The sequence below is a fragment of the Cynara cardunculus genome, assembly GCF_001531365.2.
Source record: "Cynara cardunculus var. scolymus isolate 2C chromosome LG 12, CcrdV1, whole genome shotgun sequence".
Lineage (NCBI taxonomy): Eukaryota > Viridiplantae > Streptophyta > Magnoliopsida > Asterales > Asteraceae > Cynara > Cynara cardunculus.
The window spans coordinates 9,349,408-9,362,327 of NC_037539.1; the positions used below are offsets into that span (position 1 = coordinate 9,349,408).

The following is a 12,920-nucleotide window of genomic DNA, read 5'->3' on the forward strand; positions in this document are numbered from 1 at the left end:
TATATATATATATATATATATATATATATATATATATATATATATATATATATATAAAGAACATAATAGTAATGTTTTTAATTTTGCAGATTTAACATGTTGTTGAGGGAAGACAATAACGGGGGTTCAAATTGAGATAGGAAGATTTGAAGTTAGAAATGTAAGGCAGGCAGGCAGGGGTAATTTGGACTTAAACTTGAATTATATATGATTTGATCGTTTTTATTTCATCTTTTACTTGTGTTTTTGCGTTTCTTGACCAAGGGATTTTATTTTGTCAAATGTTTAACATATCGTATCAATTCAACCAATTTCAATTTCAATTTCAATTTCAATTTCTTTTTGCTAATAACAAACTCACATTATATTGTAAAGTTCAAGCAATGGAGCTTTGGGCTCATAGGCTTTGACTCCACACACCTCTAAACTATACTCCGCCAATTTTTAGTAAACTGCTGTTTAGCACTTACCGTTTAAATTTAACATTATTATTTACCTTACCGGATAAGATTTTAGTCCACTAAAACGATATCGTATGAAAAAATTTACCTGGTAAACACTAACTCCCGCACTTACAAGGTAAAACTCTCGGTCATTGCCTTCTTCTTATCGGGTAAGATTCTTGGTTCTTGCCATATTCATTGGTTAAAGCTATATAACCTGGTAAGTACTAATCTAGATAAGCATTTTGTAAACGATCCTTAAGTTTCAACAATAATTCTAAGAAGGTTTCCAACCTTTCGAATTTTAACTAGATCGTCTTGAAACTTAAAATTGCTAAGTAAACCTCTCCTTAAAATCCACAAGGTGGGACCATAGTCAGAGGCTCCTCCCCTTAAAGACTCCTTGCAAGAGGGCATAACCCCTTGACATCCGGCTTATGCAATCTAATCTGATAGTCAACATTTTTAAGTATGCACTCCGCACCTCCTTCACTCACTTATGTTTGCTATATCACCAAATTGATCTCACGTAAATTACAATCGTACTAAAACGATTGATGACACTAAAATCACCAACATCACCCACCCATGCAACCCATAATCACTTGTCATCATAAAATATCAAGCGCTATATATAGGCGTCGAACAATATAATCAAGAACAACGAAACAAGAAATTTTATCAAAACCAGAACGTCTGATTTGTACATGACAAAAAAAAGTCAAGGATTTGAACTTGCAACCATTTTAAGACCCTTGAAAAAACATAACACAATTTTTCATCGAAGAAAAACACGTGTATATAAAAATCGTGAGAAAAATCCTGGTTCATACTTGTAATAATGGTGCATAACCTACAATACAGGAAGAGAGATGGATTGTGATACTGTACAATCTTACAAAATTGGAGGCTAGAGGAAATTTATTGAACTGCCAATCGTTGAAGATGGTCTAAAAAGATCTCGAAGCTAACATCATCTGTAAACAGAACATCACCACCAGGAGTAGGAGGAGCATCCGAATTGTATGTAGCCGAAGGATTTAGTTTCGCCAATAGAAAACGAGCCTGAATACATAGTTTTACTAGTCAGCAAAAACTAAAATCTTGCTAATATCTGTTGTCTAGCCGTTATAATATGTTTCTCCCTCCGTCCCAAAACAAGTGTTCTACATCTCTATTTTGATTTGTCCCAAAATAAGCTGCAAGTGCACACTTTCCAACTCTACCCTTAACTATGGATGAAGAAATTCATTACTTCCCATATTATGAAGGGTAAAACTGCCATTTAAGTTCATTAAAATAATTACATATTTGTTTGTAAACGTGCGTTTTTTTGGGACGGAGGGAGTATTCACTTTATCTTCATCAAAAAAACAATAGTTTTGAAGGTATAATAGGAAGTTGAGATATTTATGACCTGAGATCCATGCTGATCGCAGATGACTACACGGGGAACTGGAAACCGTTCCTTTACTATAGCATTGGCATCGTCAAGAGGAGCTTGCAACAACTGAGCAAAAACCTGCAATAAGATTAGATTTGGCAAGTGAGCTACACAAACGCTAACAAAATGAACTCACTAGGACATAAGGAGAGACGGTGTTCAAACAAGCACACCGGACCAAACAAACCCAATATATCCCACCTGAGGTGGGGTCTACGGAGGGTAAGATGTATGTGACCTCCACCTCAAAGACCAGGCGGCTGTTCAAATGTATTCATAATTTTGGGTGAAAACCACAAATAGATTCCAACAAGATAATGATATTAACCAAAGGGCCTTTGGCCTAGGCGGAATCGTAGCCCTTGGCCTTCTAGGAGGTCAGGGGTTCAAACCTCACCATAGGTGAGGAGGGTGTGTGAGTTTATTTGTTGCATTTGCTGTATATAAATATTATATACTACAAAAAAAAAGATAATGATATTAAGAAAGATAAAAATAAAAGAAGGGTATTTGCCACCCTCTAAAGTGCCCCCAGTCTCACGATCATCATGGGGGAGGTAAATTGTGCATGCATCCCATTGCCGGAGGGGCGGGTGCCCGGGCTTGAACCCAAGACCTCACACATACAGATTATAGCCAAACCTCTAGCGCTAGGACAGATCAGCGAGAATGGAAGATAAAGATAAAGAAGAAAGATGAGCAGGTCCTTTCCTGAGAATTTATAGTCCCGGGGTGAAATGTAAAAAAGAGACCTTGATAAGTACATTTCTTTTTTCAGTGTATTGTTTTTATCATAAGAAATAACATTGAATTCAAGAGATGCTAATAATTCAAATAAAACCGTTTTTCAAGTATTCCTAGACACGAACTCAATCAATAATTATTTCTAAACTAATATTATCTACCATATCATTTTTACATAACATTGTCAATCCGCTCTATCGTAAAAAACATCATTTATTTAATACATAGATTGACATCTTTGAGGTCACAATTTTGATTATTCAGATTAACATGCACTCTATGTCAATCAATATAAATCAAATGGGTTTTCATGTCACTTCATGTTAGTATTTTTCATCACCATTTTAAACTTTTTAGGGTTAAAACAAACTTTTTTGGAACCATGTTGGTTATAGCTTGAGATCTTATTCTTAAGAGCAATTAAGATTCATGCACCCAATATTAAGTAATAAGGAGTCAATAATGCATGAAACAGCAAGTGTAGTTTTGAAATACTAAATATAGATATAAGTTGGACCATCTCATATGGTTGGTAAACTTTTTCCAGAAGATGGGAGTTTTCTTAGTTAATAATAAAGAAATCTATGATATTCTAATACAAAAATAGAATTCATGCGGATGGAGTAATCAAAAGAGTCCGTGGGAGATGAATGAGGAGAATATTTCAAGGTTTTTAGGCAAATAGTTTTAAACTTTTGTACTAGATTAAAAACTTAGATAAACGATAAACAACACTATAAAATGAATGACCGATTAATTTTACATATTTTATTCTCCATTCTAATTAATTAATACATGTTTGGACGCTTAATATAATACTAAATTCTTTCTATGACAACATTCTGGAACTTCCAAACCAAAGAAATGCAACAGGAAATGATTAGATACTAAAAATTTTGTGTCGATTTTATTTACTAATTTTTTAACTACTATTGTATATACACCAAAAAAGTTCTTGGGGGCCCTGGACGTGCGCCTGGCCTGGCCTGGCCAGCACTCCCCCAGGGACCGCGCTGAAGATGAGATAAACAATTGGACTTATCATTTGCATCAACTTAGAATAGAGATGCACAAGGCCTAGGCCTTCCAAGCCTGTTTCAGTGAGCAAAAAATGGGCCGGGCTTTTTTAGGGCCAGGCTGGGCTTTGGGGTTGAAAAAGGGCCGATCGGGCTTCTTTGGGGCCGGGCTTGGGTTTTTTGTGCATCTCTAACTCAGAAAGAAGAAAAGGAAGACTACCTTGTGCTCGGGCTCGTTCTGGTACCCAGCTTTACGCCACTGAGCAATCGTAGATCCATGAAATACAACGACAGTGAAATACGAATCCAAAAGAAGAATCCTGTCAGCAGCAATAGAGGCCACATCTAAAAGAGCCGGTTCTGCTCCAGAGTTAAAAGCATAAGAAATCAAAGAAGGTTGAATCATCACGACTGAATTGGCAACATTTTCTCGGTTCATAACCATCCTAAAGTATGCTGTCTCATCTGGGCTGTTATTGAAAACCTGTATTGCAAGAGTTGCAAGATCTCAAGATCCAGAACCAGTTTCACTGCGTACTCTTATAATTTAATGATCTTAAGAAACAAATGAAGCGAACAAACTAACACCTGTACGAATTGAGATCTCCGTAAGTTAAATACAAACTGAGGAATAATTGCCAAGCGTGGAGATAGGACAAAAGAAGACGGGCTGTCCTTCTGATAGTCCCCAAAACGAGAACATAGGTGTATCAATGATTTGTCAAGCCACCTTATGGGATCAAATTCAGCCTGCATATGGTCAACAGAAAAATAGAGTTCAACCAATGAATCTTCACACCAAACCCACGATCGTAACATATTGACTACAATTATTGAAAACTATACTTTTATATACATCAGCCAGCATAGAGTCATTGACATTTACAGGTACAGAACTATATTGAAATAAATTCTAATGATAGAAATTTCTTGTGACAATCCATCAGCCATTGAAGAGTCATGACAAACATACCCGGTATATCCCAACATCCCACTCAGGGGGGGACCTATGAAGGCCCTAGCGGAGGCCCGTGCAGGTAAAATTCTTTTGGGATGTGAAAGGTGCACATGCTAAATTTTAAGGGATACTCCGGGACATCAACCAAAAACAGAAAAAGTCCCTCAAAATAAACCAAATAACTTAAAAATCTCTCGAAAGGGTGGAATTCGGCTAAAAATACATCGGATGACTTTGTGGGTCTTTGATCCATTTTAAAGGTGCACCTGCTCGGCAAAGATCTTGGGTCCACCGTTGATCCCACTAGAAATTAGGGTGGGGGATTAGGAAGTACACAAACCTTCCAAACCCAAAAAGGGACAAACTATTTGTTGGCCCCCTATGCTATTCAGTAAAATACTTTTTGGCCACTCTATTAAATTTATTTATTTTTAGGCTAAAGGAAATTTACTTCTTTGTGTTTCAAAAGAAATAATTTATTGGCCACCTTGTCTCGTGCTCCGATCACCTTCTGCCCATTGGTCCTACCTCCCAACCAAAACTAATTTCCTGACTCATGGTCCCTTAATGAGCAATAATATGACATCATTTTGGGAATGGAGACTGGTTAAGTAGCCATGCTTTTTGCCCAAAATAAGACCATGCGCAAAAACTGGTTGAAACATGAGATACATTGCCCAAATAATATTTTTATAGTACATTTGTCAAAATTTATTTCACTCAGACACCACAGAAGCCAAACATTATCTTTAGCACCAAAAGCGTGCACAAAAAAACGGACATTTTCAACAATAATTGCGTATACGGCCACTAAATTTGACATGGAAGGCATGCTTTGAACAGTCTCATTACAACTTATCCTAGAAAAACAAGCAAATTAACCGCCCCTTCTGCAAAAACACGCCTTTTTGAAAAATCTCGTTAATTATCACGCTACTTTTTGTAAGGAGGTGCACATCAATAACCTATAAATAGACATTGTTACCTCGGTCTCCATTTTAAAAGAAACTAGACGCCCCATGACCACGGCAGCTGCTTCTTGGTCAAACCCAGCAATCAAATCCTAGAAATGCCAAACCAAGTTCTTCTTTTGTCAACGTTGAATGCAATAAAAATAATGAATGCTTAAAGCAATAGAAAGAAAATGCTTGCATGCGAAGTTGGAAGAAAAGAAGAGAAAACACTTCTAAATCAAAGAACTAACATTTAGAGAACTTACATACCAAAAACTTAAGAATCTAAATGAGATCCTCAGATGAATTCAGAAAAAACCATTTGAATGATGCATCAGTACAAGTTACATGTAACATAACAAGAAATAATTGATATATTTGAACCTTGATGTGCCATTTAAGCCTTCTTTTGGATATTAATGTAGCCAAATATCATTATCTGTCATGTACCCATATTAGGCCCAAGCCCATTCCTAAATGATATTCTAGAAGGGTTAAGAAGGGGTATTTTGGGTACTTCTTAAAATAAATGATTAGTATAAATAGGTAGGACGTAGGGGATGGGAGGCATGGAGAAAATTAGTGGGCTCTATATGGGAGAGTTCAAGCCTCTTGAATGCTAGTTTGCTTTTTGTTTTCCTTGTTAACTGACGCATCTTACAGCATCCTTATCACTTGGTTTCTATTTCAAGTGTTCAACAATTCGGTTCATAACACTCTCTTTTTTCCCTTCCTTGTAAGAAATAACAACAACGCTCCTTTTGTCCCATGAAAATTGCAATGTTTGACTTGTCATAGCATTAAAGTAAAATGTTGAATTATTTGTTAAAATATCCTAAATACCCTTCACTAAAGACAAATACAGGAATCTTGTGGACCAAAATCAATATCATAATTTGTTTGCAAGCTAATAATGGGTAAACAAGTCACTTTAAATTGGAATCATCCCAAAAAAATTTGCAATTTATACAGGACATGAAAAAGAACTGTGTTGCAACTTTCATGGGACCAAGGAATAATAATATTCCATATGCAATGCACTACTACTAAAAAAGTACAAAAACAGACTTACAATAAAACAAACATATAGGATAGAACGAATAAGCTTGCCTGTATTTTTTCTGGTCCAGTGACCCATCTTCTCGAGAGAGTGGTGGCTCGAAGCCGCATTTGTCCATTGCTATGCTGATAACTGGAGCAAATTATATGCAGCAAGTCAATAGAAGTACCACTTGCAAGCCAAATACACTCATAACCAATCTCTAAAGAAAATCAATAATCACATACTAAGTCAAAAATTGGAAATAGAACTGATTGTTTGCAGCTTGACCAATAACATCTGGGTTTTCTTTCTTCACGATATCAAATATTAAGCATAATGAAGTAGATTTATCAAGTCCACACATCTTCCATGCAGTAGTACCCCCTTGACCAATAGTAGTGTCGGAGCATAAAGGACCTTTCTGCACAAAAACAAGAGTGAGTCAAACAATATTGGATAGTCAAAAAAGAGCCAATATTCTCCAAAACACTATATCAACCTTTTCAAGTGACGCGCATGGACCAAGAACCCCCTGAATTTTGATATCCTTTGAGAAGTTTACCTCAAATATACCACTGCATAAAGTGACAACTTCGTTACAAACAAAAACAAGAATGGTGAACCAAGATAAGTCAATACGTGCCAAAGATTGGGAGCAACTCCTTTCTTTTTTGCTTATGGAGAAAACAGTATTGAGTATTCCTCTAATCCCCCTCTACCATTGAGTAGTTACCACTTTCCAACTTTCTAGCCAAAAACAGACATGCCCTGACACATTTTCTCTTATTGAGCATTAACAGCACACCCATTTACTGGTCAGATCACTTCCTTATTTTACCTGGAAATTAGGACCCGTGGACAAACAGCGGTGAGAGCATGAGACAATGTTGCCAAATAGATCTCTGTGTACTACAGTGGCCAAAGCATATTTACATAATATATAGATCAAGTGTCTTATCACTCGAAAATCCCATAATCATTCTCGTGTCACAAATTAGAAGCACGGAATAGCATCCCCTCGTCAATCTCAAATTGGACAGCGAAAGGTCTACAGCAAACATGCCACACCAATTACTAGATGGCAAGAGTTTAAATCAAACCTTACTTTGATGATAGACCCAGGTCATTGTCACCGGACTGGAAAACACGCAATAGAGAATCTTTGAAAACGGAATGACCAAAGCTTTCTGCTAGTACAACAAGTCCTCCAGTTTTTTCAACTGCAATTTTAAGCTCAGCTACCCCAACCTAGAAGAAATAAACCGTTGAGTCGACTTAGCTACAATTTTAGTTCAAAATGAAATACATATAAAAGAGCATGAAACAGAACTGAAAGCATACACATTGAACAATATCACATAAAATACACACCAATGACATATTCTTAGTTATCTTCTGATTCTTGATCTTTCTTACATCTGCATCGATAGATATACTATCTATATTGTTAATGTGAGTATGTGTGACAAACATAATGTTACCTTTGGACCTGTCAGACAATTAATACAAAGATCATTGTGCAGTAAAAGCAACACTCTCCTTGTCACAAATTACTACTTTCTTATTAAGCAGGCCCAAATTAAAGAGTTTCCCAAACTAGTCATTTCATAACACAAACAAGCACTACCTCTAACGAATAATAGTCACACATGGACGAAGTTCAGCATGTGCATAGAGTGATAGAGGGCCAGGGCCCTGAAGTTTAAGAATGTGCTATGAATAAGAAGGGTACAAGAGTAATTGTACTAAATGTAACCAACTAAGGTTAGTTGAAAGGTAATTGGACTAGTTAATGTACCTATAAATAGCATAAGCGTACAACAAACATATTTAATAAAACTCTCTTCACACTTTGTTTCTTCTCTGTTTGATCAATTCCTCTGGTGCATAATATGGTTTCAGAGCAACATATTCGCTTCAACAATTTCAATTTCTGATATTTTCCACTCCAATCTCTGACATTTTCATTGAATCATACCAACACTATTTCTGATTCAAACTCAAATTCGCCTTCTGCTTCTAATGTGGATCCCTATTTTCTACATCATTCCGATAACATTGGTTTGATTTTAGTTACACAGCAGTTAAATGTTGATAATTACCCCTCGTGGAGCAGATCAATGATGATTGCTCTTCCGGTGAAGAACAAAATATATTTTATTGAAGGTACGTTACCTAAACCGGATGGATCAAATCAAGGCAAACTCAATCCTTGGACAAGAAGTAGTCAACAGTCTCCCGTTCGTCCACTGAGGCTGATAGCCGAACCATGGCCTTAGTTACTTGTGAATTGATGTGGCTACAACAATTATTGACTGGTTTTAATAATGCATTCATGCTCCTACATTCATTTCTGTCATAATAAATCTGCTCTACAAATTGCTTCTAACCCAACGTTTCACGAACATAAGAAGCACATTGTAATAGATTGCCACTTCATACAAGAAAAGCTTTTGAAGAAGTCTGCTAAAATGATGCCTGTTCGCAATCGTAGAAGCACATTGGAATAGGTTGCCACTTCATAGGGGAAAAAGTTTTCAACAAGTCTGTTAAATTGATGCCTATTCACAGCCAATTTCAGTTTGCATGTCTTCACAAAGGCTTTGCTTTTCTCAAAGATCAGCCTGTTAATGTTCAAGATGGCCTTGTAGAATATACATCCTCCAGGAACATCTTGAGGAGTTTTAGAATAAGAAGGGTACAAAAGCAATTATACTTCTTGAGTTCATGTAACTAACTAATGGTCAGTTATTACTGTTAGTTGAAAGGTAATTATGACTAGTTAACGTACCTATAAATAGCATAAGTGTACAACTAACATATTAAATAGTAACTTCTTTTCACACTTTGTTTCTTCTTTGGTTGATCATTTCCTCTTATGCATAATTAAAAGGCATTTGTATTATGGGTATAAATTTACTAAGCAAGTTCCATGTCATTGGCATGAGTGGCACTTGATTTGAAACAATAAACTATCTTATTGTCCATTATTTCGTTCATTCTTTATGTGATCAACAAAATATCAAAGAATCTGTAAGGGAACAAGGTCCAATGAGAAGTTAAAACAACATGACCCACAAACAAGGAGGCTAAATACTAGGTCCCAATCGTAAAAGTGACAACATATTACATGGACTGCAAGAAATATGTGTAATGAGTTATGTGGACACAACCAACTACCTCTGCATTATTAAATCAACATCTTCACACACTTAACAGGGTGAGGACCAAGATTTTAAGCAAACATCACCTGGTCAAGAGCACAAGCAAACACATCAAGTACATGTCCTTGATGTATGAGTTGCTTTGTGAGTCCTTCATATAACTTCACTGCTTTGTGAAAATAAGGAGCATCATCTTTATCCAGATCCTTATGAGAACGAATAGGTTCAGACAAGGCTTTTGACACAATCTGAAAAGCAGTACATAAGATTTTAATATACATGAAACGAATTTTTTTTGCTTCACAATATATGTATAGAACAACTACATAATAATCACCTACAATTTCCTCTTGACTCTAACTGGGCATCAAGTTAAATATGTCATCGTATCATCTAGAGTTCAAGTAGCTATCTATCTACAGGAAGGTTGGAAACAGTAAAAAAACATAACATTAAATATTGTAAGAGTTTGTGACTATAATACTCACGGAACCTGGTCCTTCGGTTGCTGGCCCACCCAAAAAGGCCATAATTCTAGCCCCAGAGCCAGGAACACATACTCCCAACAAATGAGCAGCCACAGTTAGCGCAGTGCCAGTGCACCTTGGTGCCCTTTGATCTGCAGGAACTGGCCAAGGATCTTTTTGAAGCTCATCCAATACCTGATTTAACGTCAAGTTACATTTCAAAACAACATCAATGATTGAAGCTTCCACTTAAAGATGATTTTATATGAACAATTCAACATAACAAACAACTTTAAAGTCACATGATTATTAATGAAGCAACTACATTCAAGATGGCTGATATATCAAATACTATAAACGTATTTAGCTCTTATGCCTATAAAATAGGATTAACTCGAAAACCAGACATCATAAAATAAACACATTAACAACTTGATACGTAGTTTACGCAGTGGAGTATATAGATGATACCGAATTTAGGGCAAACTCGCACTCTGCAGCTGGCAACAAGAACCTCGAAATGCTCTCCTGGGAAAGCCCATCCCTGACTCCAGCAACAACTCCTGTAGCCGGTCTCGGTTTCTTTAAAAAGAAACCCATCTGTTCCAAAACCTGATCTTTCGTAATCTCCTTAGTCCCATTAAACACATAAACCTTAGGAATTTTTCCGAAAAACCCCAACTCATGCACACAGACATACCTCCCAAAAGTAATCAAACCCACAAGTGAATTCTCGGGAATCTCCCCAATCACCCTGGAAAGCCCTGATCTTAGATACCCAATTTCTTCCTCAATCATACAAGTATCCACCACAAAGAAAAACACCTGCGGAATGACTTGGGAAGTGGGTCTCTCGTTCTGAGGTTCGTATTCAATGGTGGTGTATTGATGGAAGAGTTCAGCCGGGAGGTTGTCTTCAGATATTGATTGTTGGTATTGAAGAGGAAAGTGATTACGGTGGAGGCAGAAGGAACAGATCCAGATTTTGGTGGAGAAGTCGACGATGGAAAAGGGGTTGAGTACGGATCGACAATTGCGACATCGGAGAGGAGAGTAAGGGAGGAGAGGTGTGGTGTTTGGTAAGGGTTTGATTGGAGTGTAGATGGCGGAAATTGGGATGACGCATTGAGCGGCTTCTTGTTTGGTGCCGGGGAGCACATTCCATGGCATCCGCACGGCGTCTTGGGTTTCCAAATCCAAGAACTCCGCCATCCTGATGAATCGCAAGTGTGTGGGAGAGCAGTGGACTTCGGTTTTCTCGATTTGGAATTTGCTTACAGAAACTTCCTGTTACAGGGAAGGACGAAGGCAGCGAGACCCAAGAAACAACTTAAAGTAAATGACACATTGCCCCCCTCAATCTTTGCAATCACACATATTTGACCCATCAAATTTGATATTCCACACCAAATTTTGCATGATATTTATTTTTTATATTAAATTCTATTCAATAAATGTATTTTTTTTATTAACCTGGATATCCAACCCGCTATGCGAGCCGACTAATCCTAGGGCGACCACCTGCTTGGCAGATAGCTCGGAGTCACCGTATTTGAACCTCTGTGGCCACAAGGGGATTTTTATTCCTTCTTGAATTTGAACCTGAGACCTCCTGGTACTTTTGACCTTTGGAGCCAAGATCAAACTAATCAGGCACCACCCTTGTTGTTTAAATGTATTATTTTAGGGTTATGAAGAGTAGCCGGAGCCTAAGACGAGAACAATAATCAAATAAGAGATAGTTAAATCATGTATAAATTCTCATGTCGTTTTATTCTAACAGTCAATATAAGGGTGTGTAGGCAACATGACCGCTACCTGAATTGCGTGAATCACATGTGACTCAACTTTTTTCTTATTTGTTTACTGTTGTCGTACATTATCTGACTCATAACATTAAATTTGGAGGAATACTATTTTTTGTTAACGTTTGTATTTACAAAATGATCCTTTGATTTCAAGATTTCAACTTTTTTTCTTATTTGTTTACAAAATGATCCTTTAATTTGGTTTAAATGGTATGATAATAAAGTTATTTATAAAATTATAAGATTGTAACTTGTAAAGTTAATATATAAACACATGAATAATATTGAAAATCCATGTAATGAATATAAAAAAAGGAGATATTTTGGTGTTTAAGAGATCCAGATGCCCTAAAATTGATTTTATTTTGATGCTCCTAAATTGCATTGGTGACGTCTAAGCTTTAGATCCGGCACTAATGAGACCTGATATTACAGGCCATTCAAAGGAAGTGTTAGGCTTATGGCTGATGAGTTCAAACAGTTATATAAAAATAAATAAACCAAATATGTTCAAAGATGTAGTCAGGGAAAATAATTTCCCGCAAATGGTGACATGCACGTAGGGATACAATCACCCAAACGGTCAACCTTACAAGTTATGCACGTAACATCTTTCAATGACATGGGATACCCATTTCCATTGGATGTGGCACAAATACAAACGTATTGCCACATATCAACGTTTATCGGGATTACGCCTTAGATTATATGGATGTGGCACAAACACAAATGCATATGTAGTTTCACCATTTACATTCACAAGTAACAAAATAGAATTACAATCCTTTTAAATGTACACGAGACGGGATTCTCATCATTCCGACCAAGTAATATCTAAATCTCCCCAGTTACCTTCAGATACCCCTAACGCTTTCCACACT

General features: G+C 36.7%; 2 protein-coding genes and 1 pseudogene across 2 annotated transcripts in view; 1 reads left to right on the top strand and 2 right to left on the bottom strand.

Moving 5' to 3' along the window:
- Positions 1–127, top strand: part of LOC112523573 (transcription factor bHLH91-like) — a 3,927-nt gene extending 3,800 nt beyond the window's left edge. The window contains exon 4 of the mRNA XM_025133235.1: positions 90–127. The gene's annotated coding sequence lies outside the window, so the exon portion shown is untranslated. The remainder of the gene's footprint in view (positions 1–89) is intronic.
- A 1,042-nt stretch (positions 128–1,169) lies between these two features.
- On the bottom strand, positions 1,170–11,458 carry LOC112522908 (protein transport protein SEC23-like). Its single transcript, XM_025132243.1, has 12 exons — positions 10,703–11,458; positions 10,253–10,426; positions 9,851–10,012; positions 7,706–7,848; positions 7,100–7,175; positions 6,846–7,021; positions 6,669–6,750; positions 5,591–5,668; positions 4,236–4,397; positions 3,868–4,131; positions 1,861–1,965; positions 1,170–1,508 (listed from the first exon to the last, which is right to left on the bottom strand). Exons 1-12 carry the CDS (start codon positions 11,441–11,443, stop codon positions 1,365–1,367), a joined length of 2,307 nt encoding a protein of 768 aa, XP_024988011.1. The 5' UTR covers positions 11,444–11,458; the 3' UTR covers positions 1,170–1,364.
- Positions 11,459–12,853: 1,395 nt separating this feature from the next.
- The window catches only part of LOC112523608, a 36,437-nt pseudogene continuing 36,370 nt past the window's right edge, over positions 12,854–12,920 (bottom strand).

Coding starts and splice junctions, on each gene's coding strand:
- LOC112522908 (XM_025132243.1), bottom strand. CDS start 11,443: ATGGCGGAGTTCTTGGATTTGGAAACCCAAGACGCCGTGCGGATGCCA. Junction 7,849..9,850: donor TTGCTTGTGCTCTTGACCAG/GTGATGTTTGCT, acceptor TATTTCTTCTAG/GTTGGGGTAGCTGAGCTTAA. Junction 1,509..1,860: donor GCGATCAGCATGGATCTCAG/GTCATAAATATC, acceptor CTATGTATTCAG/GCTCGTTTTCTATTGGCGAA.